Raw genomic sequence first — 27961 nt, forward strand, 5'->3', positions numbered from 1 at the left:
TCGATCGAGGATTGCTCGATCGGATCGCATTTTTCACGAAAAATTCAAAGCTAATCTGGCTTTTCCGCTTTCGGTGTATATATACATATAGACGGGTGTATGAAAATTATTCACGCTATTTGCATTTTAATGGTCCGCAAAAATGGATGGCATCTCGAGCAAAAAAAAAAAACAAAACAAAACAAAACAAATGCAGAGACTGCGCGGGTGAGTAATGTTCTTACAAAAAAATCCTTTTATTGATACGGTAACAAAACAGTAGCTCATCATATACATATAAGTACAGTTTATTATACAAAACGATACGACTAAAGAAGCTTACAACCTATTCATATTCGTAAAGGTATGATGCTTATACATCCTTGAACAGCTAACTTTACATGATTTTTAATGTTAATATTTTTTTTTTTTTTTCACCCTTATACACATGTACACATCCGTGACTCGTTGAGAATAAAACAAATGAGAAAACAGTCTCGATCGCAACTCGACGAGTCCCACGCACTGTCGCGTGCATAAACACCTCTGATACCCGCACTTTGGCACACTGACGGACGCAGCGGCGGAGATGGAAAGTTGGCTTTTTCCCGCAGATGACCCGATCGAAAAGCTGAGGACCGGGCCAGTTGACGAGCTCGTTGTATGATCCGCGTGCTCGCGCGCGCCCATACATCGGGTTCCTTTTGGTTGGTGAAATAAACAGCGATGCCCGCGGTGCGGCGCGCCTCGTTATCCTGGAAAACGGCGTACGAGGCTCGTTAAAAGGAGACGTAAAACGGGGAGCGGGGGCGAGGGGATGGGATTAAAAAAGTTTCGCGTTTACTCACCGAGGATGCTCGTTTTCCAAGTTTGCGGTGCGCACGTGAGGTGCTCCTCGAGGCCGTGCCTTATCTCGTTCGCTTTTTCGGGGACAGGACGAGCTTGAGCAAATTAACTATGGGCGCCTCGAAAGCCAGGGAAATGCAGAAAGACATGAGGTAGGAGGCGACGCAGTTCCCAAAGTAAACAATGAGCTGGAACAGATTAAACGGCCCGTTAAGATATAAGGCATACATATCCTTCTCTCTCTCTCTCTCTGTTACTTCAAGTGATTAATCGGATTAAGCTACTTTGGCGGATTGAATTTTCCGGTGGGGACCATTTTTGGGAGTCAACGAATGACATGGCATAGGGTGCAGTTTCGTAAATAATATTATATATATATTACTACAAGGCATTAGCAATATTGTACAGAAGAAGAAAACGCAACAAGTACTTTTCAACACACGCAGTGGATTTGGGTTACCAAGAGCCACTTTGATTATGTAATTTGTAAAATTCATGCTCGGTTTTTTGAAGCATCCATTGAAAGTGTTAATCAGCGTTGAACTGTCACTCGTGTGCTTGCACCTATAGAGATAATCGGATATTCCACCACCGGCTATCTGCACTTGCGCCAGACCGGCAGGGTGTATACGAACGGGTAAGTATATGCGATACTCACGACAATGCCATTGTGAAGGTGTAGGGGGCCGTCCATGCGGGTGGACGTGTACATCATGATGACGGGGTGTACGAGGTAGGCGCAGTAGGTGAGCCTCGACAGGGGGTAGATTATCCTGAGGGAGAGGAGCCGATCGACGAGGGGCGCGCCGCCGCAGCAGCACTGGACGACGATGAAGCCGACGGCGCAGGCCCACGCGCTGTGACCGAGGCTCGCGTACAACGAGCTCACCGTCACGCTCAGGTTGCCCGGGTACAGTCCGTACACCAGGACGCACATCACCAAACCCGAGCCCAACCAGCCGGTCAACTGAAACACCTGCGAGGGTCACGCGTTCGCCATTAATTGTGTCACTTGTTTTTCACGCCAACCAATTATCTTTATTTCATTGAATGATATACATGTCTATGAAAAAAAAGAAAGTATAAGGTATATCATCATTACTTACGTGGGAAGTCTTGATGGTGCAGTTGGTCCTGTAGAGGAGGTAGCCGACCATCATGCCGATAAAGTACGGGCCGGCCCTCAGCCAGGGCTTGTCGTAGAGCTCGTCGAAGAGCGCGAATGGCTCCTGGATCCTGTAGCAGCGACAACAGAGAACAACAAGAGCAGCCCCCCGCAGACCGGACTCTTTTTAATTTCGGGACCAGGATCGCGTTTTTTTTTTTTTTTGTTTTTTTTCCCCAACCCCCATTTCTCTCTCTCTCTCTCTCTCGTGCACTCCTAATTTTACGCGTTATTGCAAATCAGAGCCAACAAAGGGACAGCGATTTCCGCGCGGTGAATCGACTTGAAATTCCCAAATTACCCGCGTGGCTGTACTGCATTTTCAATTAAATTTTCAATTCATACATCATAAAAACGAAAAATAACGATGAACAAATGATTTTGTTGAAAAATAATCAAGTCGAAGGGTCCCAATTAATTTCGGTCTTGGCACGTTCACCGACACACGTACCCCCAAGTTTCGAGTTTCCAAAAGCGCTTACTATATAATATATAATAGCATTGGTATGGACAGGTTTATTTATATTATGTACAGCTCAACCAAATGGGCATTCGTTTCACCCACACCCTGTATTATAACACAATACAGTAAAGCTAACGGTATATACTTGATATCTGGCTCGCTATTTTCCCTGATGTGTACATACCACTGCTGTACGCGGTATCGCTCGGCACGTAATCTTTTACAATAAGACAGGGAAAGGGGGCAGGTATATAGAGAGATGGACGCACGCCGCGGCGTACATAAACCACTGATTAAACGCAACAGCGATATTAGAGGCCAGCGTGATGAATTTTCCCTATATACCTCCACCTCTTGGGCGCCATTATCGTAGCGCGGTACACGGCAGGGGCATCAAGAGGTGGTGGTAATAACTTGGTAATTGAATCAAGCGAGGTATAGTAGCTCGCGTTAAAGCGCGGCCGATGCCCTGGGATCGTGTTCGAGCACACGCACAAACCCACCCATTAGTATACGCTCTACAGAGAGTGCACAAGTATATATACATAGCCGACTGCAGGGAATCGGTAAAACGAGTGTTAGGTAAGAAGAGTCCCCGTTAAAATCCGCGCAGTTGCGCAAGGCCGTTTATACGTAAGCGTGTGCGTACACAGTGTATATAACCAATATATTTATATAATATACAATGCAATGGAGGGCAGTACGCGCGTATGGAAAGTACGATAAACGAATGAGGTCCGAGAGAGAGAGAGAGAAATTATGTCACAATCGGTACGAGTAAAAGTAGTGGTGAGGAGGGGCGAGAAGTGTAGGTGCACATGGGCATGTATACCTGGCGACGTAGTCGTTGCTGTAGGCTATGACGAAGGTGGTCAACCAGGAAGCTGCCATCAGGACGAGGACCGTCACCACGACGCCACGGAAGTACCGGACCGACAGCAACAGCAGAAACATCCCTAGGACGTAGAACTGCATGTCGTTCGCCATGTACCAGCTCCAAAGCATGCACTACAAATGAAAATTCACACGTGCTTTACTTTCGTTCATTATTTATTTTTTTTTTTTTTCCTTCTCCTGCGTTTATTTACGATTCCAATCGATCGACCGGATATATATGGTATTCTGGATTTTATTGAGCTTTATTAACACTACATTGCGCGAGTTGATAAATCAGTATGAACACGAGCGTACACTCCGGTAATTAATTTTTAGCGCATTGTTTTCGTGCTTCCACCCCTTTTTCCAATTAACAAATGTACGCGGGGCTGTGCTTGGCGCTCTTGTTCGTCCGTCGCTAAATCATTGAGTTTCAATTAAAAATGAAAATAAAAAAAAAAGTATTTTCCACGCGTACCTGTACGTATTTTGTAAAAATATGAATCCTTTAAATATTTTGTCGCTCGCGACGTGTCTTTTTTTTTTCGTTGGGGGGAGAAAAAAAAAAATTTAATGATCGCCGCGTCTGGCGTAGCCGAGAGATTTTTTTTTTTTCCAAACTTCAAGCACCCGTCGGGTAAAATGTTCCGCAAAAAGAAGAAGCCCACCAGAGGGTCACACCACCCCGGTGGCGCTAAACGCGGAAAATCGAATGAGATATTGCGGAAATGCCCGGGGGAAACATCATCCGCGCTCCCAAGACCAGAAAGCGCACCTAATGGCCGGCTCAGGGTGGTTTTACTACATATGCACGTACACGGGAAGCCCAGTCGCGTCAAGAGCTCCTCCTCTCTGCAGTTATCGTCTCTTGAACCATTTTTTTTTTCTTTTTTTTTTTTTTTTTTTTTTTTCAGAGCTCGTGCCTTTTTATCGAGTAAGAGGGTCACGGTTTTCTTTTTCAAATCATCCAAAGAGATCTAAATTAGTTGGATAAGTGCTCCTTGAGGGGAAAAAGAAAACTACATGTGTTTAGCATGGTGAGTTGAGCCGAGGATGATGTATAATGCGTAAAAAAATACGTTACCATTTCAGTGCGAGGATAGAGAGAATTCACGTAGAGGGCGTTTCTCCACCAGAATTGCTCGCACGTGTGATGATCGATGATCTGGGGCGAGAAGACGGTCGTCGACATGGCGAACTTCATGGCCACCACGTTGATCCCGAGGACAAACAGGTAAGACGGCGTCAGCCTTTAAACACGCAAAAACATGCGGGGTCCTCCCCCCTCGTGTATATATCACATCGGTGAGCTCGTGCACCTAAACTAAGTTTTTTTTTTTTTTTTCTCTTTGTTTTCCCGATATCCCTCGATCCCTTAGCCACGGGATTTTCCGAGTAGGTGTAAATCCAAAAAAGTGCATCCCAAGGTATACATATGTATACATCAGTAGCTATCGTAAGGTGAGCCAGAGTAGACGTGTTTATTAATTGCTAATACTCAACTCTTCGCTATACCGACTTTGCTAATTTCTTCGTCAAACCTCTATGAGGTTTTCTCAATTTTTGCAGGCATTCGGACTCCTGTTGGCTCTAGCTTCTGAGAGCATAAAACACGGGCGCTCTCCTTTTGAGCCAGGGAGTCTGTGGATGCCTGTTATTTAAATCATTGCAATTCATCCACGTTGGCTTTTCAAACTTCGGATTGCTGCACTACTTCAGGCTGCCCACTTTCATGTTATAATCCTGGCAGCGCTGGAATTATTTGATCTGCACCACTTTGCTGGACCACTACTATTCGCCTGCGTCTCATACCGAAATTAGTGAGTGTTTCTCTGAGTGAAAACCAGTGACTGTGCACAAACTTAACTACAATAATAACCTTGGCCTTAGTTCATATTTTAGTGTAATATTATTTAAGCATTTCATTTACTCATTGTTTTAAATCACTTCACTGTATCCATTTCTCTATATCTATTCTCATTTTATCAACATATCCTCCATTTTTCACTACCTTATCAGTATTTTTCCTAGTATTCTTTCTTAATTCTTGATATACTGATTATCACCTGTCTTTGTTCATTTTCGCTTGGCTCAAGGCCAACGTTTCATATTATGTTCTGTCCCTACCATTTAATTTGTATACACACTCTTTCATAGCTTACTATATGTTGTTTACTTTACATACGTCTCGACCGTTATATTTTAAGATATTAATAAGTGTTTATAACTTCATGTACTACTACAAACTTTTCCTAATGTCCAATTTTAAGCGTTGTGTAATATTATGCGTAAATACCTGCGCAAATCGTGTCTAGTCTGTCGTCGCGCTACTTTTACAATTGGGCAAAACGAACGCCTTATTTGTTCTATTTGCTGTAAGCCTTATCATAGAAAGTGTATTGATCCCAGCTGGTTTTCAAATTCTGCATCTAATGTCTTTCACTGCTGCTCTTTAATACCCCTACGTCCCAGTCCCCCCAATTTTATCTCACAGCATCATTCACAAAATTGTAATCTAACAATCCACCACACAAATCTTCCTCACAAGAAAAGCTTGAAGCGTTCAATCCCAACCGACATACTTGACAATAGTTATTCCTTTCCCTCAGCAGCTAAGGCCCCTAGACTTTTTCTCTCTCGTCCGCATTTCGTGTATTTTTTGAGCAGTATGAGCGATAATGGTGATCAAGAAAATAATTCGGGCATGATGCTTCTTCGAAGTCTTGTCAAAAATTTCGAGGATTTCCGGAAAGAAAATCATGACGATATGATAAAACTTCAAGATGACATGAAACAATTTCATACTGATATGAGGGAGTTTCGTGATAATATGACAGAATTCCGTCAGTCATTGTTGTTAGTCAATACACGTATCGATAATCATGAAACTACCTTAAACTCACAAGTAGCCAAGATTAATGACGAATTAATTACTGCCAATGCAAAATATAATGCGATCTCTGATGCCTCTTTATACAAGGAAACTGCCGAATTAATTATCACTAACATCCCTTCATCAATCAACCTTAGTAATCAAGATATCATCAAAAGCGTTTTTCAAGCAATAGGCTGTCAAGAATTTATCAGTTATGTTACACATACACGCGATTGGGCACCGAAAGTACAATCTAATCAGAGCAATCAAAGACCATTACCTCGCGCCGTTTACGTTCGCATGAACTCACTGGACATTCGAGATCAAATATTAGAAAATTCTAATAAACTTTCAAAATCTAAATCTTCTACTCTCTTCGGCAATGGAGGTGATACAGCGATTTATCTACGACCATTACTCCCCCAGCCTATTTATAATCTATGGCGTAACGCTATTAAGGTTCACAAATCTATTAATTACTATTTTCCTGTAATGAAAAATTTAACGGTTTGTATGCGTAAAACAAAAGATTCAGCATTGATCCCAATTCGATCTGATAATGAATTGAAGGCCCTCGTTAATAGTATGAATAATTCTCAAAATTGACGCCAATTAAATAATAGTAATCAAATTTCTATCCCCAACTTTTTTAAAATAGGACATATTAATGCGAACCGCTTAAAAACGCACTTTAACGAGATTGAACTCAAGTGTATCGATTCTGATTTTGATGTATTAGCAATCACAGAAACATTTCTTTCGGATCTTGATGATGATTCAGTCAGGATATCAGTCATACTCTTTTATATCATCTTCTCACCCACAATACTTATCATCTCAATACATTCATACAACTGACCTTAATCATCTTCGTCGATCTGCCCGGCAGCCCAAAGAAGCCCTAGTATGTCCAAGATTCCACACTGAAACCTACAGGCACTCATTTCTCATTCAATCCACTCTCCTTCTAAACTCGCTGGGCATTACAGTTTTCGACACAAGGTTAAAAAATAAATTTCAAACATTTCTGTTTAATAAATTGCTTGATTCTGATTCTCAAGATTGGAACCGCGAACAAGGCATTATCTCATGACTCTAAAAACTTTTAAAATTATTTTTAATAAAAACAAACTTATACAATCTTACAATAGCTACAATAGTGTTAAAATAAGTCTAATCAATTACGTTAAATTTATTTATTGCCAAATTATACGATTATTACTATTACCAATTTTATTAATTATTTTGTCAATTATAATTATATGTATTCTACGAACTATTACTTTTGTCATCTTCACTGTATTCTTATTCCATTGTTATTAATTATGTTGATAATTTGTTATGTATCTTATTACTCTATTAATTATCTGTAAATTATTTGAGAACCATACGTGGTTATACCACAAGGTTTGAATAAAGAATTAATCTAATCTAATCTAATGTATAGGTACGTACTCGATGTCGCGTGTTTATCGGCGGTTATCCGTGTACACGGAGTTCATCGTACGTACGGTATATACGGGCGGTATGCACGCGGGAGAGGATGAAAAACGTGGAAACCGGTACACATATATATTGTACGGGCGCACGAGCGAAACAGGTTTCCCCTTCATGTACCGGTGATGGGGCACCGAATACCTACCCCTCGGACTTTTCATCATCAGCAGTATGGAAGCAAAAAAAAACCCTCCCCATTCACGTACATAATAATATACATCCGTGTAAACGATTGGCGCCTATTTTTCTCCGCTGCGCGAAAACAGCTTGTAATAACACTCGCGAGGGAAGAGCTCTGATCCGAAGGGAGAAAAAAAAAAAACAAAAAAATGATCATACAAAGCTGCTTTTCGTACGAGGTGTAAGATTAATCGCGGCGTATTAACATTACGTATAATATTCCTAGATGGTGATAACCCACTCGTTTCATTGCGCTGCTCAAAGCTTGGGTATATATACGTAATAAGATGTACAGGGTTATAATATTGCGTAAGCCGGCGGCAAAGACTCTTGTCGGACCTCGTATATTTTACGGCACCCTATATAATATTATGTTGTAGGTGCAAGCGCGTTTTACCCAACGTGATTAAAGATACGCATCTTTCGACTTACCGGATGAATCTGTAGAGCACCATGATCACAAACTTGCTCGTGTTGGCTCTTGACACGTTTGACTTGTCACCCGGTGGACCGCCCATTGATCTGTAGAACAGGATGGTGACCAGCAAGCCGCTATAAAGGTGGATGTGTTATTTTGAGAAAGAAACAACAACATTGTCGCAGTTACACCGTCACCACGTGGACATCGGTTAAAGTATCCCAGCTGTATAGGAGGACCGTCAACCAGGAACGTATATCTTAGTACCGATACAGGGGATGCGCGCATGTACACCCGGAGCCGTAAAATATACATGTACATTATCGTGGCCCATAAATAAGATACGTAATTCGTGGGGGATTGGGTACAGACATAGAGGGGGGGATAAAAAATAATATCGAGCGTAATAAATAGATGCGACGGTAATTTGTTACGGGGATGGGTATACGGTAATGGGCCTCGCGATACCGTTCCCTTTCACGAGCTCGCGGAAAAGGACGATAAGATTGTACACGTGTGCTCGCGAATCAGCACGTATAGGTATAACTGTTATCGCTCCCTTTCGAGATAACTAATAGCCGTATCGAGTTAATTTAATTCAGCGAGCGGATGATGTATCGCGTGTGGGTACACCTATATACGGTTGTGTGTATATCATACACACGGTGTGCAATACGTATAGTTGACAATTTAATTATAGCGACAACGGGGGAGAAGATGAAGAATTTAATACAGTCAAGCACGACGAAAATACCTTGCCCATACTTTTTACACTTTTGGCAAATTCATTGCGTTTAATTTACCTTTGCCCCCTTACGCTACGTGTAGAGGTATAGGTACGGCCGTTTGGCTGAAATTTTTATGGGGCCGTAAATTGTTGGGTAACGGCGCATTAACCCCCTCCCCACCTCCAGTCGCGTGTGCCTCATATTATTAAACGGGCGATTACATCACAGCTCGTTGTTTAATCGAACAAATTACTAATACTTATTCCGGTATGTAGTGACTTTCTCGTCCACGTGACTCTGTATATGAACTTTGCGCGACGGACGGGTCCTCCGTTTTTGTCTCAACTTTCCGCGTAATAAGGCACCGGTGCACTCTAACTAGCTCGTCTAAGCTTCCAACACGCAGCTTAGCCGATGCATCGTCTTCTTAAGGCCTCGAGGGACAAACTTCCCGGACGAGACTCGATAGCAGTTTAGTTATAGTTTCCCGATGATGCGCAAGAGTTGACCAATAAGGATAGAGGGGTATAGGGGGAGGATTTGGTCAAAGCCTCACCTGATGAAGAAAAACGTGTCGACGGAGAAGGTGGCGTTGCTGATCGTCTGGAACATGAAGTTCCGCTCGGTGACGGTGCGCAGGTTCTTGTTCTCTGCATCATGGGAAAAAGAGGAGAGAGTTACTACATGCGCGTAATTATAGTATATATACGTGTATACACGCGGCGACTTTATCAGCGAAAGTAGCCCTCCCCGATCGGGTCAGCTGAAATGTAACACACCTCTACTGTCACGTCCGTGCAGAGTGGCGCGGCTATATATATCCCGATCGGTCTGGCACGTGCAGAGCGGAAATTCGGTCGCGCGACCAACAAAGACAATATATATATAGCACATACATATATATTTTTTTTTTTTTTTTTTATATTATAGTGCTCTACGTCCGGCTCCTTTAATAAGGGCACTACTATGGGCACTTAGCACTTGGGAGAAGGAAGGGAAGAGGGATGGGAGGCCTCCCATCACTGGGAGGGGGGTAGGGGGAATTAGGCAATTTTGCTGCGAGAAGGTCGCCTAAACCCTCCTCGAGGAGCATTGCGTGGTGAAAAAGCACATGTGAAAAATCACAGAGGTACACTCGCCGTACTTTGATTCGCAAACCGCGAAGTTTAAATTCTTAAATTTTTTTAATGACAAATAAACATAAAATATGATTTTAACATTGTTCAATAGTTGTTAATATGATAGTTGTTTATCATTATATTTTTATTTTATGGTTATGGTTGTTCCTCGTGTTTTAATACGATAAATTACTTCAAGAATTCAAACTTCGCGGTTTGCGAATCAAGGTACTGTGAGTGTACTTGCCCGAAAAAGTCGCACTATGGCCGGGAATCGAACCACGGGCTCCCCCGCGTCCCAATCCACAACCTAGCCGATCGAGCCACCGCGCGCTCACATACATATATATAGGTGTATAAAGTATATACGTATACTGCAGGACAACGCGAAGTAACTCTCGTCTTGTTTTCCTTTACGAGCCGATGTACCATACATGTACTACAACGCGACGCGATTACCTTTACAGGTACAATAATGTGCATAAAAGCGTAATAATTATTAATTTGTTCTTTCATTTCCGCGCCCGTGGGGGGGGGGGGGGTGATGCAGTTTCCTTGGCTTACCCGGGCGTTGGGTTATACGCATTATACCTGCGATGGAGAAGACCTGGAGGTAAGTGTGGACCATGATGACCCAGCCGAGCGAGAGCACCCTCAGCCCGTGCAGGCAGGTGAGGCTGTTCTTGGCGGCGGGCTCGGTGCTGATGATCTTGCTGCCGTTAGCTATGGGACTGAAGGCCAGCAGGCAATTCAGGAGGATACCTGCGAGGGGAGCTAGATTATTCGAGCTGGTGCAAAAAAAAACATTACGCGAGAGCTAACCTCTGCCCTTGGGAGGGGAGTCCTCCTTCCTGAGGGCGGCGACTGCTTCGTTCTTCTCGATGAGCTCCTTGTCGTTGGAGTCCCGGTTGTGCCCGTTGGCGCTCGCCGTCACGTGGTGATGGTGCTTGTGGTGGTGGTGGGCGCACGAGATGCGCCCCTGCTCGTCCTCACTGGAGAATAGGTTCTTGTCGGCGTAGTCGCAACCACGGCGCGTGTCGTTGTTGTTCGAGGCGCTGAGCGAGCTCTCGACGTCGACCCGCGAGCACACCTCCGAGCGCAGGGCCCCGCTCCGGTACTCGTAGATCGTCGAGCAGATCATCAGGAAGAGCGTCACGCCGCTCACGCCCCTGGACATATTTTTAACCAAGCCCCTTTGTTAACCCTTTTTTTTTTTTTTTTTTTAACCGATTTATTTTTCATTTCCATCAAACAAATGCAACATTTTCGACTCGCAAGACGAGACGAGAACAATCCCCCTCGGAGTTGGCCCGCGACCCATAAATAATGATGAAAAGCGTGCGAAAGCCGCGTGAATAATGGATCGCGAAATGTCCCTCCCGCCGAGCCCGAAAACTACGTGCGAATTGTCCAAAAACGGCAGACTATATACGACGAGCAGGTATACACCTATACTGGCGGAGCCACCGAGGCGAGCGACAGCCCAGGGAAAAAGTATAGCTATCCGAAAAAGAATAACGGGGTAGTTAAAAATGCAGAGAAACATACTTAATATGCGCACTGGCTCCGACACCGGGAATTCACTTAAATAACGGCATACGCGTGCGATGTTTTTTTTTTCCCCTCGCATCCCATATACTCCCGCGAGCCCATATGTATCGATCCAATTTATACTTTGCGCGGGCGCTCACGCGTGCGAGCATGCACACATATATTTATCTGTGGACTCGGGAGAGGAAAAATTTTTCCAGCGCACACTCGTGTTCAATTAGCGCTCGCGGGGATCACAGGTGGGGGGAAGCGATATCCCGCATGCAACACTAGATTATCGGAGATAAGCGGATACGTATATGTATTTCTTGGGGTTTGGAAGAAATAGGCGCCAGCCAACCGGTTATTTATTACCTGCTAATGAACCGGGGCTGCAATTAGACCGATACCCGCACTCGCCCCTGATGCGTCTCCCTCGCGGATAAGGGAGCCACGTATATACTTTGAAAACGCAAAAACTCGCGGTGTCATCAATTCCGAGCGTATACGCAATACAGGCCGTTGCATCGCTCGGCCGCTACTACGTTTATCGACTAAAGTTGCCGACCCAGGCCTCCCAGCTCGCGATAACAAACATACACTTGATTGTTTAGCCGCGCTCTCGAGATGATGGCACTTGTTGCCCCGAAACGGTGACTTTACGCATGCGTGTGTATGCAACATTTAGTGATCCCCCGTCCGGGAAAGTGTCGATGAATAACCTCTGCGTTGTCGTGGAAAAAATTCCATCGCGACGGGATCTTTCGTACATCGCGGGTACATCGATCGATTGTTTCCCGACTGATGGCAGAGCCACGTACCCACCCGCTGAATCCCCCTGAGGCCCTCCAAGGCGCGTAGCTGTAAAACGGAGAAGAATCGCGAAAATCCGAGGGAGATAGATAACAGATCTCCCGCGTATACGTGGGCGTGTGCGCGAATCGGCGCGATGTATCTCATTGCCCATCATCGCTTCCGGCCGAGGTTGGAGCCTGCGGTATTTTTCCCTTCCTTTCTACGACGCAGGTGATGGTGCCTCCCGTGAGGTGCGGTCGGTTTCGCTTATCGGTTGAGGCCGCTCGGAGCTTATTAGGCTCGAGGATGTACATTTTTATACATTCCCTCGTTTCTCCTCCTTGCGGTGATTTTCTCGTTTTAAACTCGGCCTCCCAATCGCACGAATTTTCCCCTCTCGATTAACTCCATCCCGTACATATATACCTCCTTATTTTCTACCTCGGGATCGGCTTATTGTGGTTAAATGTTTTATTTCATGGAGAAAGACAAAAATAAAAAAGGAGGAAAACCGCGAAACAAAATTGTACGGCAATTTGACAGTGATACGCTCTTTGGTCGGCGATCACGATTACTTTGCGAATGTATAAGGCCGGCACGAGGGAACAACAATCGATGGACGAGAGCGCGACAGTATTTAATGCCGTTATCCCAATTCACCGAGCACCGCGCGGTACAATAACAACAATGGCCAGATTTTTGCCCAAGGGAGAAAACGTGAGTCCTTTTTCTCTCCCCGATTAAACGGTAAATCGACTGTGCACAACCCCGAGCTGGTACATATCGAGAGGGATAGCGCGGGAAGCTCCAGGACCGAGTGGCTTGGTGTAGTGCTCGAGAGGAGAGAGAGCGAAAGTGATCGCGACCGAGGGAGGACCGGAGCAATTAGCACTGCTCGAGTCGCCCCTACCATGGGATCGCTTTTCTTGTCAGCTTCGTCTTTGCAAACAATCATTACTGCTGTTGCCGATGAAACTCTGATTTGCCGTCAAAAATTGTCGAATGCGTTATTCAGTGCTGATGCGTTTCCATTCGATTGCGCCGTGGCAAAAAAAAGGGGGTGAAGTTTTTTTTTGCTGCACCGCTCATTGAAGCAGCTCGCAATTGTCGGTCAATGTTTTTCCGAGGTCGGGGGGTGTTATTTGCATTCCAGACGGTCTCGTACATGTACGGGGGCGCGCAAAGTATTTGGACGATATCCAAACGAATCAAGCTCTGTACATGTTGACCCGAATCGAGAGGGGGATAGAGAAGAGTTGTTTGCCGGGAAAAATTTTGATACCGGGATATACAGACGCGGAAAGAACTCGCGTTGCCAGAGTCGATATCAAAACTTTCCGCGCTATGCAGAGCAGCGGAAGATTTTAATTTAAACTTTTTTTTTTTTTTGTTTCCTCAAACTCTTATCGTTTCGTCGAATCTTTGGTACATATATATGGGCTACTACTTTTTAGATGTTGGAAACTTTGCGGAACAAGTGCGAGTTTCAAATTGTCCGAGTATCAAAGCAATGTATTATTCCCAAAGGGGTGAAAAAACACACATCCAATTCGGTATGGGAGTGCAAGACAAGGAGCTTATAGGCCTTACCGATTGGACATATTTTTTTATATTTCGACGTGATTTGCAGTGCTCGAGTCGCGGGCAAAAACCTCGATCCGCTCAAGCAGGGTGGAATAAAACGTCGTTACGATTCGGAGGAGGCTGGGGGGGAGGGGGAAATCACGGTATACCAGTCGAGAAAGACTCGCGGGCCAAGTTCCAATCGGGCCGCTCGTGGATAACACCAGAGCCCGCCGTACACGGGAAAATCTACTCCCACGTAGCTCCGAAATCGTATCTTACGATATAGCGAGGGGCAGCGAGGGCACCCACACCCCTCGGACACGATATTACGGCGCGCACATAGGATGTGTAAACGGGTATACCGCACTAATGGGATGCTTGGCCGGAATGCACTTGATATGCGCGCACTTTCACGACAGAGGCGGACACGGCGCGCTATACGCGAATACACGTAGGTACAGCATATATATAGATACGTGTACCGAGCTTGCGTAATACTCAGACAGCTCTTATAGCGCCTGTGCCCGCGTGTACGTACAACACGGTTGCGCGTGCATGCGTACATAAATATATGCAAATTCGTTGCTGTATCGAAAATGTATGTATGCGATACCTGTGTTGTACGGTGCTACCGAGCGAAGAGGCTTCCCTGTAACCCGTGCAAGGACCTATGCCACATTGCACAGAGGCACGGTATAATACGGGCGAAAACAGATGGACGGGGGACGAGCATCGCATTCGTTCGGTGTCACTCGCCGATAGAGAGATTTATTACCCGATCGCCTCTCTCTCTCTCTTGCGTCTATAAGCGATACACGAGACCGCGTCGAGGATGTACCTATACTTGGGCCGCTTAATTTAATGCAAACAAAACAAGGGGCAACAAATACATGCGAGAGACGGAGGATCAAATGGAAACTCGTGTACGTGTTATTTTTAAGAGGAAATCCAACGCTGCTTTTACTTTCACCGTAGTTTAATTTAATGGGACATTTTTTTGCAAAATTGTATTGTAAAGAGTCCACATGTTTACGATTAACAGATTATATTTATATATATATACTCTTCGTTACGATTATCACGTCTGTGCGTCAGCTACAAAATCTTCTTACGTGAGCATTGTATAATAATCATTGTATACACGAGATATACTCGTGATTTTCATTATTGCGCGATCAAAGCCATAGTCGGGAGGGTAATTAAACCAGGTGCCCGTACGTACGGAGCGAAAAATATTCCGCCGATCGTAAAACTGGAAAGAAACGGTACTTATTGCGCAATCGGCGGACGCAGTCCAAGTTGAAGAGCCTGTAATGTATTTATGCCTCACTTACACCTTAAGCTCAAATAGCTCGCAAAACAACGACTCGAAAACGCGTTGAATCGCACCCAAAAATCCACACTTGCGCGCGAGGTGCATAATATACCGGAGTTATCTAACAGCCACAGGCGTCTCTCGTGTAACAATGTGCTTTACGATCGCGTTAATTTATGTGCTCGTACAGCCACTTTGGTGAAATCCATCGTTAAGTCGCTGTGTATATACCGGCGCCGCAACCGCTCTGATGTGGGCAGTAATAACAAATGGAGCGATCCGCCTCGCCTCGCGTTATAATATAGTGACGAAATACATGACAATGGATAATAAGGACTGCACGCGTGTAATCGTTTACGACTTTTTGTTTTTTAACGCCCAAAATTACAGGTGCAAGAATACGTGAGCCTCTTAAAGCTGAGTCAAAATAAATGACCAAACGAATGCCAAATGCCACTGGTGGAACGAAAAAAAAAAAAAAAAAAAACGATATTAACGATCGAGTTACGAAAAGATTCCGGCAAAATAGTTCCCGAGTGATCCCGTGCCACGCGCTGTTCAACACAATTTAATTAACAACGAGTGGGTGGCTCGAAAACTTTCCAGCCCCCGAAACTTTGGGGGCGAATAAGCGTGACAGTCGCCCGTGGAACTCGAGACATTCTCAATCGAATCGGGTCACTTGCCGACCCCCTCGGGCGTAATAGCCGACTGCCAAGACTCGCCCCATCCCGCGAGTTACACCCGCCACTTGGCCCAATAAGCCCATCCAATGATTCGTGATGTAGGGATATAAGTGTACCAGCTGCTCACAAAGGTATAGAAGAGGAGAAGAAAAAAAAAAAATTTTTCACTCCTTGCCCGGGGAGGAAGTTTTGCCTCGAGAGAGCAGCCAAGGCTGGGAATCGATCCGAGAGCTCCTTCCTCTCTGCTGTACAATGGCCAGAAAGTTGGCCGGATGGCGGGCATATACGTGCATCTCCGAGTCCAGTGGTTATACAGTGGGACCGTTTATCGGCGGGGATTCATCTCCCGAAAGCAGGGCGCTCTGGTGCACGGGTAGATGTAGAAGGGACGATGCTCTCGATCTCGCGCCCGTATAAATCAATGCGCGTCTAATTTTAGAACCGATTCTCGTTGCTTTGCTTCACAATTGCACGGCTGTGTCTGGGAAAGGAAGAATAGGAGACGGAGAGAAAGAATGATGGTCCTCCCCCAGCACTGATGGCCGTTGTAGGTCGTGATCGGTATACAACAACGCGGTGGACACTCTGCGACGAGCCCCGAGCGTGGGAGACGAGAGGTGCTTGCTCGTGACGCCGTGGCGAGTGTGATAATTGCATCGGCTTAATTAGCAACGTTAACCTGAGGTGCTTGACCTTCTCATCGGGGAGCCGGTTCCGCGGTGCAACAGGGGACACTTGGGCTTGAGCAGCTCTCTGAATCTTATCGGCTGATGGTCACTTTTCGTTTTTAAGCGCAAGTGCCATCTATTACAGGAAAAAAAAAAAAAAGAGGGACAATTTCCTTTTCTTTTGCTCGAATATTTGGATTTTTCAGTAAGGGAGCCAACGAAAATCTTACTATTACTTTTGCTATAAGTATACATTCCTTACGAATGGAAATTTCATTTTACATTTGGCTGCAAGTTAATTTGTGCAAAGTTTTGGTATGTGCGTATAGTTCGCTCTGTGAGTTTCAATTGCGATCAAAGTTATCATTTCAAAGGTTTCACCAAAGTTTATTCGCTGTTTGATATGAAAAAAAAAAAAAAGGAAATTAATTAATCAAGGTAATGTGGGCATTTGTCGAGCAATGATTTTTTTTTGAAGACTCGAGAATTGCAGCTCTGCACAATAAGTGCCAAGAACTTCCAGGGGGGTTCGCTCGGCCACCGCGAAATCTAGGCCTCTTACTTCGAGTGGGTTGTGACTCGTCTGGCGCGGAGGGGCATTAATTACCCATAGAGAAGCGTTCTCCCCCCCCCCTCTGTTTGCTCCTTTTGCGCTCCGACGATGCCCACTGCCAAATTGTTTTGCTCGCCCATCAGAGTCGAGTTCAAAAGTGAAATATACCTACCACCGACTTGCATCACGAGCCGGGGCTCTGATTAATTGCAAAGTGCTCAGGCTACACCATCTGCCACAAGGCTCCATCAGTGTAAATGTATGTGTGGGGCAATTTACCACGGGTACCTCAGTTTTGACCCAACTAAACGCGCTGGCCTCCAATTCCTTTCTAATTTCGCGTCCAGGCCGCTTCGAGTGGAAAACCGATTGACCGCGTGTGCGTCAACGTTGAGCAACGGCGTTAAAAAAAAAAAGAAAAGTCGCCTGTATTGCAAAAGTCTCTGCTCGTGTATCAAGGCGATCCGGGTGAGCGCGATGTGCAGCGCGCATCGTTGAATTCATTTATCGCCGGTGAGCGGTCGGTCGTTGCGTGACCATCATGATATTACCCTCTGCCACCGCACAGACGCGGGAGCCGCGTATGTATACATACGCTTGCAAGTCGATTGCAAAAGGACACGCAGCTGCTCCAACACTTTTCCAGCGAGGCGTCCCGCAATGATTTACAAGTATACATACAACGCAAGTTTATGTGCACACCTGATGGGTCGAAAGAAAGACACAACTGGGCGCTGTTGTTGCATCAGGTTGCATGTGCGTGAATCCCCACCGAGACGTTGGTATAGTTGCTCAAGAGGAAGAGACATCAAATCGACGTTATTTCCGTCCAACGAGAGCTTACGCTATACATTTATTAATACGAGTGGCGGGTGTTGACTTTTACTCGAACCACACGGAGAAAATCGCTTGCAAAGGTTGTGCAGCTTTCGAATTTAGATTTCAGAGTCTCCCAAGTATATATAGCCTATGCGCTCGAGTGCCTGGATATAGGTATACGTATATATAATCATTATGTGTAGGAATGAAAGCTCGAATCTCGGGGCACGCGAGTCGTTAAATAAACTCGTGTACCAACGAGGCTCGTTACGTATAATGTATACCTACACCCTTGGCTCAATTAATCTCATTACTCGGCGTGGATCGCGAATCCGGTAACGAGCGGCACGGCCCATCGTAAACACCCTGACGACGGACTGAAATTAGGGGCCAAGCGCAACGACTCTCGCGTTTCTGTTGCTCCGCGCTTAATAACACACCTGTAACGGGGCCGCGCGAAAAAAAGATGAGGCGCGTGCCGTGAATTGCGCCGTTCGTCGCGGTGCCAAATTGCGAGAGACGCGTTAGCCATTTTTTTTTTTTCGCGCTAGGCGCGTCATCGGTTCTCGTATAATACTGGCTATTTCGCCACGTTTAATTGTACAAACTCTCGCGGTTTCTCCCCCTCTGCAAATTTTGCAACGATAAAGAGTTTCCGCTCTTATCCCAAAAAAAAAAAAAAAAAAAAAAAAAAAATGGTACCCGATGAGGATGTAATACGGGCGCGGATAAATTAATAGGCGAGAGCCATTAGTTTTCTATAAACTTATCTCAATGACTAACGCGCGAGAGTGCAGAAGCGAGGGAAAAGAGGAGGAGACGAGGCGTCGAATAAATTTAATACGCGGAAACGGGCAGTCGCTCCGGGCGCGTAACCCGTTACGCGGCCAAGTGGAGCCGGGGCGAGGACAGCGCACTTTATACCCACGTATATGTGTACAATCTGGCAAAAACAAGACCAAACGAACAACGAAGGGGAGGGGGTGAAAAATTTTCGGCTCGCGTATACCCAACGCACGTGTGCATTATGCAGCCGGGGCCTTGCGCAATGGCTCGGCGCGAAAAGAAAGTTTCTCCTTCCGCAAATTCGATACTCGAATATTACGTGAAGATCGACTTTGGAATTTCCACGGGGGCCGTACACACTTATGTGTACGTGCGTGCGAGTCGCGTTACGCGATCGCCCCCCCCCTCCTTGGTGTTAATAGCCCCGCGACACATCTAACGAGTCTCTTGCATCGCGCGGGCTCGCGTCGCTGATGGTTGCTTTTCTTTTTATAGGAAAGTCGCTCGCGATAAAAACTTCCGCTAGAACGCCCCATCGATTCATTAGCGCCCCTCCTGGGAGAGGGGGGGGGCGTACAGGTGTTATTCACCGCGTCGCGCCTCATTCTCTCGGATTGGAATTGTTTTTCCCTTTTTTTTTTTCTACGCCGTCTTTATTGTATTTCTCATTCCACCGAGTGAAAAAAAAAAAGAATTATCGTTCCTCTGCACTCACACTTTTGCTTTTTTTTCCCTCTAGTTATCTCGCGCGCAGCATATAATGACTCGCAGGGGAGTTCAAGTGCTCAGCGGAGCAATTATAGTCGAAATCTCGGCTGACACACTTTGGCTCTCGTTGAATCCGACTCGTTTTCCCTCTTGACGGACCGAACGAGCACTCGAAACAACCGATGTATATCTAGAGTGGTAAGGGGTTGTGTATATAAAAAGTAATGAAAATGCGATATACTCACGCGAGGGCGTAGAACTTGGTGTCGTCCCAGGGCGAGTAGTCGGTGGAGGGGACCCGCCTCACCTGGACGATGTGTATCTTGGGGCCCTCGAAGCGGTGGGTCGACTCGCCTTGGCGCTCGACCCTGTCGGCGCACGCCCGCAACAGCGACTTGACGGACGAGCGGTCGCACGTGCTCGGCAGGCACAGCCCGATGAACACCTGCCTCGTCTGAAAACGTCACAAAACGCACGCTATATATATAATATACGGCATGCGCGACATGGGAGCGAGGGAAGGATGCACGAGTGCCGTGCATTATCCCGGGGGTCGTTTGTCTGTCTCTCGGGGTGTATTCCGGGCGCGCGCGAGGTCGCGTCGGTATGTGCCGTCGGGGGCTGCGCTTCCTCTTCGTACATGTACCCCCCGTTTATGTTATAAATGAAGCGGAAAGTTGGCGCTGCTATTGAAGAGGAGCCACTCGCTCTCCACCGAGAAATGTACAAAGGGAAGAAAAAAGCATGGCCTGCGATAACAATTAGCTGAAGGAGTTTCGCAACTTTTGAAATAATTTTCCAAGGGGGGAAATAATTGACCGTCGCAACGCAGAAAGAAAAAAAAAGTTTCGTGGGTAAGCGAGTTCCTTCGGAAGGTTATCGGTTAAATGGCAATGAAAGAACTGCACAATTAGCTCGAAACGGGGCACGATATGGCGGAGCCGATCGATTGATCCGCGATTCGGAAAAATTCCTTGGGGCAAGCAGTATAGGGCATCGAAAGTTTGAGCGACGTAAAACGGGAAACGAAATAAGTATTATCCAAGACGAAGATCCGCGTCAGCGCGGCAGTCAATATTGTCGTCGTCGAGGGGGACGCTTTCGAAAAGTATAAATATATTGAGAAAACCAATTTGGGAAGCGCGAACAAGCGCGCACTAGGTGCGTGCGCGGAAAGAGCGGAAAATTGCACGTGTATCAAAGCGCGAAATTAAACGATATGAGTACATTAGCGGGGAAAACAAGAGAAATTAAGTACAAGTGATGCTTTCCCAACGGCGTTCATTATACCTACACTGCATATAATATACGAGCAGCGGAGTGACACAACACGGCAGGATGTGGACGAAGGAAAAAATAGATTAGGAGCGGATCGCGGGGCTCTGGTACATATAATAGGCGGGAGGGACGCCCATCACCGGGTTCGGCTGGATTTTTGCTGCATAGTCCCGGCAATTACTCGATCGGGCGAGCAAACGAGCGTCGGAGAGCCGCGAAAGACCTACGTGGCAGGAAAGAGAAAATCCTTTCTTTGCAACGGGTTTTAGTGCCGTGTTCGAGGAAGAGAGGTAAATGATCGAAAAAAAAAAAGTCAACATCTGCGTTTGCTCCCGCAATCGCGTGCGTGCGCGCCTTCGGGTTATTGCGCAACGCCGACGTAATGCGCATAATTTATGCCCCTCGCGGACAACGCCGAGGGGAAGGAACAACGTTTCTCCGGCATTGCACGAGAGTGGACCGCGATGCTGCTGTATATGTCGAAGGAAAAAAAAAAAAAAAAAAAGTCTCGCGTAACGACGCGCCACTCCGAGCAATTTCCCTTTGGATTTCGTCATTTGTATATACACTCGGCTCTCGAGCCTCTCGCCGAAGAAAGTGTAATCCACTCTATCGCTCGAGATAAATTTCCTTGATGCAGGTAGGTATAACGTACACACGCATGTTCCCATGTTTACACTGCGCGCTCTTTGCTAATACTACCCGCGCAATATTTTGTGACTTTTTTTTTTTCTTTTATTTACACTCGATTGAGTTGTTCCGTGAAACGTATATGATTATCGAGGGAGCGCATCTACACCGGGGCTCTCAAGTACTGCGTGCGGGTAATTTTACGGAAGACGCTCTGCTACGTTTACCTCGTCGTAGGATACAACAAAAAAAAAACAACATTGCTTGGATCTTTTTCTTCTCTACGAAACAACCTCGGCGGAGATGCATGAAAATAAGGGCCTCGCGTTTTTGCGATCGACGGCGTGTTTCACACGATAGAGGATGGAAAAACTTTTGGTTTCCGTGATACCTACATTTGTTGTTTTTTTTTTCACATAAGTGTGACGAGAATACTCGAGCAGTTGCACCTAATGGGGGTTCCCCCAAGGCAATGTGCGTATGTATTTATAGGTACGTTTTTCAGGGCCGACTGATAAATCGGGTATCGGCGTTTCCAGGGGAGCGGCTTTGGAAAAATGTACTCGATGCATCATGCTTCCATTTCGCGCGAGGAGATACCAGCAGCTCCTCGAATTTTCCTCGCTCGGGAGAATAAGGCGGCGAAAAAAAAATTTTGATCAATGCACAATTACTTTGCGACCTTTTCTCACAAAAGTTGATTCCACTCGATAGTTTGGAAAAAAAAAAAATCGCGAGTCAATGTTCGTCACGCACGAGCGATTGCGTAACGCGTATAGGTATACGACAGCAGCGGGATTTCCCATTTTCCACCGATACCAAAGTCGATTGCAAAAAAAAAATGGTACATTGTATAGCCATCGATGGGTTAATTTGCTAAGGTTGCTCAATATCGCGCTAGCCGCCGTTCACTCCGATCGGTATATCAAAATTACAGGTCCGCGGCCTCGATATGGGCGTCATTGTACCCATCACATGTCGGCACGCGATGATATTTTCCCCGTACGTAGCAACAATGTGGAGCGATTTTCCCTCTCAGGTAAACGATGAGAGTCCCAGAGTGCAATGTATACACCGGAAAATAATCTTATATCTTACCGATGTCTCGATGTCGCTGGGCAGCCGGAAGAACATCCTGGCCACGTGGAACTGGACGAGGAAGGGCAAGCTGTCGTTGAGGCCGGAGCTGCGCACCGAGGACCGGAGCCCCGTGCCGTTGAGCTCCCGGCACAGGGTACTGGAGCCCAGCCAGAACCCGTTCCCGAAGTAGTACTGCGACGAGTACCTGCCGCTCGCGTCCGACACTGTAACAAGCGGAAAAACATATAATTTAGCTATAGTTCCGCTCAAGTTCCGATCTGTTTTGTGTGCTGCACCTGTACGAGCATTACCCCGATTCTTTGGTGCACCATTGGCTCCCCAGAGGATATTATCGTTACAGCAACTAACGCGCTTCTCCTGCTCGTCGGCATATTATACCTTTGACAATTTGTTACGCGTCTACACATTATACATATATATATATATATATTACACCGGCCAAAGATTCAGGAATCTCGTAATGGCACTTGTGCCCGCAATTACGCTGGCACGTATATATATATAAACGAGGGTACTCGAGAACGCCATATCATCGAGTGCAACCAGTTCGAGCTACAGTGGGTCGATATATATGTATACCCCCGATGAACAATCTAAACGAGCGCGCCCAAACGGGATTACGCGTTACATCAAGAATCGCTGCCCGAGTTTGCATGTGTGTTATACGCTGTATACGCATATAGCTGTCGGTGCACTCGTGGTTAAGCAAAAAAAAAAATAGTTGTGCAAGCATCCGCGATCACAATCGCTTATTACCCGCCCTAACGAGACCGATTGCTCAATATTATATGTATACCGAGGTCTAATGACCGGGGCTTTCCGCGTAAATGTAATTAAGACAGTAGGCTGTGCGCGCTGCATCCGAAGTCGCGTATAGTATGTACACCTATATTGGGGGGGGGGGGGATTTCGCCTTTTTTTTCTATAATAAATGATCGATCGGCGGGAGCGGGTAACGAGCGAATTATCGAGCCACGCGATCCGCAAAATTGCCGGACATTGTTCTGGGAAGCGCAGAAGAGGGTAGGGGGGTTCAGACGTTTAATTAGCAATAGCGCAAGGGAAGGCTGATATCAGCGGCGATACGCGTATCTCCTTGTTTCTTATTCCTCGATCCATTTGACCTTATCCGCACGGATTCAGTGGATCATCGGAGCGATGAAGGAAGAGAGTAGAGATAAACCACAGCCGCTTCCGCATCGCGGTAGTTCTGCCGTGCGAAATTTTCGCGTGCATCCGCGGGATATGGGAAGAGGAAGGCGCGCGGCAATGGATGTGCAATACATATGTATATATATACAAGCAACGCGGTAAGTAGGCACGCAAATAAACGCAGCCCGTGCGAGCAGGTCTATATTATGTAGTTACCTGCACCCCCATTGCCACGTTGGATCGTGGACCCCCCCGAGTTCGTGCATCATAGTCGTGCACCTTGTGCGTGTACGGGTATACACACATATTGGCACTGGGAGTTACGGGCGGGAGTTAAGGCACCTGATGCACTGGGAGCCAATTCCGGCCGGCTGCGTGTGTGAGAACGACGAGCCGGGAAGCGAGGGTACTGCTGTCTACGATTTCCTGGATGCGAGCGCTATGGCTATACCTTTTTTTTTTATCCCTCGCGAGATAAAGTTGTTTGGTTATTTATTGTTTTTTGATACGACGGCAATTGGTTTTTTTTTTTTTTTTTTTTTTCTTTTTTTTCCCTTCGCGGTGTTTACGGTGCAATTTTCGCGCGTTTATACCGTGAGCTCATCCTACAGTATGCTCGTTCGTAAAATGTACAATGAAACTGTTCATGAGCAAGTCTTCAAGTTGAACAATAAACAATAATTAGGTAGCACATACGTTATTATTTTAGGAACATTTTTAGTCTTTTACAATAAAAAAAGAACAAGAACCTCTCACTTTCTGATATTCCGATTTGGTCAATAAATACTGCACAAAGTCTTCATATATAAAGTACCTATATATATGCCCAAGTACAACAATTATGTGCTTGTCTTGACCAATTTGGTGTTTCATTTGTCAAAAAAAAAAAGTTCCATTTTATCTTAGATCAGAATTGATTGAACACAATTTAATACCACGAATCGTTATTTAATACAATCATTTTCAAACACTTGCTAGCCTTTACGATATGAATTATACAAAAAAAGGATTAATTTCATCGAAACGCCTTAATCGCATGTTAACAAGTATTTTAGCCCACTTTGATTCCCGTTTGAGATATTGTGTTCATCCGAGTAAAGTGTAAAAACACAAAAGTAGTCAAAAATGTTGATTTTTCACTCTGAGCCGACGTAGTGTACAAGGTGTAGTTAACAGCAATAAACTTGTAAGCTTGGGGCACAATGGGCTCTGCCGACCTTAACATTGGCAGTTGTTGTGCAGCCATCACCATCGAGCAAACACATATTTATGCGAGCGAGCTGTCTCCGGCCGCGTGGTGGGAAAAATATGTTTGGGAAGGCACACACACACGGGCGCTTGACCGGCAAGCCGCGGCGAGGTGGAGGTTCATTGCCAGGTTGCGCAAGTGCGAGTAGAAAGTGCAATTTTGCCGAGGGTCTGCCGCTGCCGACGACACCTCGCACAGTTTCTCCTACTGCGAAAAGTTATTAGCAGACCCCGTGGGCGTCGCTCTTTCTTTTTTTTTTTTTTTTTTTTTTTTCCACTTCCCTCTCGATTTTCTCACTCCTCGGCTTCGAGAGACGCACCGGTACCTACGGACCACTTTTTGCCCGATACCAATACGATGAAAGCGTATAATATATATTATGCACTCTCGGGTCGCTGCTTCTGCAACCCTCGTTGGATAACTGATTTTATACCGCAGCGAGGACGTAATTTTTATCGGCTCCCTCGTAAAGTACCATTATGCACACGTGCGCCAGCGCAAATGCGTATATGTTCTGACCGGCTGGAAATTTTTCTGTTACGAGTGTATTTATCGAAAAGCCGGGAAAGAAAAAGAAAGGATTACAGTACTACACAGCTCGCCAGCGCGTATTATGTATATACACGCGTGCAGCATATATATACCTACACACGGAGAAAGTTATTTACAAGGTATACATGTAGGTACTTCCATTGCGTAACTTTTAAAGTCTCAATTTCGCGTGGGGGTTATTTACAGCCCGTGTACACACATCCCCGGCGAATTTTACGGCTTGCGCGCGTGAGGCTGACGATTAGCGCAAGATGCGCCGGGAAAAATCGGTCCGCACGCGATTTACGGCGAGGGTGTGCCAAGTAGGATTTTTACGCTCAACGAGAATACATATATATGTTTACGCGTCCCTCCGAGTCTTTGGCGAATTAATAGAGGCGCCGTCGTTTCGAGCACGGCCGCAAATATTGCGAGAACCATCGCACGTAGTTTTCCGCGGCTTCGCGACCACAGCGGACTTTCGCAAACCAACGTGTAGAACCGGAAGACCCCGGGAGGTGCGCGATCTTGAAAAAGGAGGTCGCGAAAGGTGAAACAAAAAAAACAAAAAAAAGAATCAAGTGGGTCGCCTAAAAATTAAGCGCGTCTGGAAGCTCTCCCGGCGCGCAAGGTGTGGGTATAACTTTCGTAATGGCGCGCACAGCGCAATTATATTGCACAGGGGGTCCGCAACTCTCTCGCTCTCTGACACAATATTCGCCAAACGCGATATGCGCAGCCATCGTCGGTGTGGCTTTCGTAACGCAATAGAAGCGGAAGTTTGCGCGACCCCCCGGCATCCCTCTCTGGTAGACGCTTCACCTAAAATAGGGGGCTAATTTTAATATACCCGTACTGTAGTCAAAAAAGATAAAATAACAAATCCATCGGTTTTTCAACTCGTTGCACGAGTCGATGATTAAAAACACAACGTTAGAGTTGCAGCAGCGGCAGGTCATTAGCGCGAAAAAATATGTATGGAAAAAAAAGGCACGCACTCGAGCTTTGCACAATAATCCGAGAGAGAGAGAGAGAGAGCAATTAGTACACGTGTGGGTATACACATATAATAGGTATATATATACGAGTATAAGCGGGCGAGGGAATTGCAAATCAATGAGCAGTCGGCTGGTCGTAAAGAGGCTCGGAGAGAGAGAGAGAGAGAAAGGCTGGGTGGTGGCGCGGAGATGCACTTTTGCTTTCTACGCGCCGAAGGCTGATGTTCATCGCAGCGTATGATGCACCCGCGGAGATGAGTCCCAATTTTCTCGACCACGTACACATTTATACATGCCCGCCAATACGCACGTGTGTGTGTGTGTGTGTGTATAACACAGAGTGCAGTTCCACCTGCGCGCGATATACGCTGCATGCGTGCAACGCGCCAAACTTGATTTTAAGGCGCTTTCTCAGAGTTCGCGCCGCGAGAGTGAAATCGATTCTCCTTTCTGCCTTTAATTGTCCGTGTACATATATATGTGTTATGTACATGTAACTACCTATACACTGACGGGCTGCCACTCGCTGGGATCGTGTGGGCGTACAAAAAAAAAAAAAAAAACAACCTTTTTACTTTAAGATCCGCGTTGGATCACATGCAGTGTGCAGATTTCTGAAGTGAATAACACAAAGTTGCCAAATTGCAGGTGCGTGCAAATGATACACCGTATATGCGCAACAGAGATTGATAATGATGGGTGCGAGGTAATGTTTCGCGGCTTTTATTACACTCGTTGTATATACGTATGGGCGCCGATACTTTGCACGGCCCGTCATCCGTGACCGGTAAAAGCGAGTTTGCAGCTGCAGGTGTGTGTATTTTTTTTTTTTCTCTTTTCTCAACCGAGCGCGGACCGCAGTCCGGCCAGTTTCGAAATCGATGAAACCTCGTGCAGCGCACCAACTCGGCTTATAAGTTACAAAATACCAATGCCCCGTTTCAAGGGACGTAAATGTTATTGATTTGGCTGGGCCCGAAGGACGGAAAAAAAAAAAACTCACGCTTGGCCGCCCAGAGCCGTCCAAGGCGGAGGTCCCCCAAGAACAGCGTGAGGTCGGCGCGGCACTCGTTGCTCACGTTCCCCGGCACCTTGGTCCACCTGAGGGGGTCGTAGAGGTCGGCGAGCCACTGGACGCTGTTGGGGTTCCTCTCGAGCTTGTCGCGCGTAAAGTCGAGGTCGAGCTCCTGCTGGCGCGTCCGCTCCTCCTGCTCGGCCACCCGCATCAGCTGGGTCTTCCAGTCGAGCTCGGGGTTGTTCTTGCTGAACTCGGCCCGGCCTCCCCCTTGTTTCTCCTCGCCCCCGCTGTCCGTGGGCGGGGTGTCGGGGGCCGGGGTGGCCCTTGGCTTGCTCAGCCTCAGGATGTTCGACTCCGCGGCCCCGCACTCGTCGACTCTCGACCACGAAGACAACAGCAGCAACAACAACACCGTCCCCTGGAGTCGTGCCAT

At 46.3% G+C, this 27961-nt stretch overlaps 1 protein-coding gene across 1 annotated transcript; it reads right to left on the bottom strand.

The window, feature by feature from the left end:
- Positions 1-887: 887 nt before the first annotated feature.
- On the bottom strand, positions 888-27961 carry LOC106641018 (nose resistant to fluoxetine protein 6). The gene is made up of 13 exons (XM_089592995.1): positions 27514-27961; positions 22578-22783; positions 19817-20025; positions 11119-11314; positions 10968-11061; positions 10737-10907; positions 9584-9677; positions 8314-8433; positions 4414-4579; positions 3286-3461; positions 1932-2061; positions 1484-1801; positions 888-1013 (listed from the first exon to the last, which is right to left on the bottom strand). Exons 1-13 carry the CDS (start codon positions 27959-27961, stop codon positions 888-890), a joined length of 2454 nt encoding a protein of 817 aa, XP_089449121.1.

This window comes from Copidosoma floridanum, unplaced genomic scaffold (assembly GCF_036245765.1).
Source record: "Copidosoma floridanum isolate Cflo_tuat_1 unplaced genomic scaffold, Cflo_Japanese_pri ptg000019l, whole genome shotgun sequence".
Lineage (NCBI taxonomy): Eukaryota > Metazoa > Arthropoda > Insecta > Hymenoptera > Encyrtidae > Copidosoma > Copidosoma floridanum.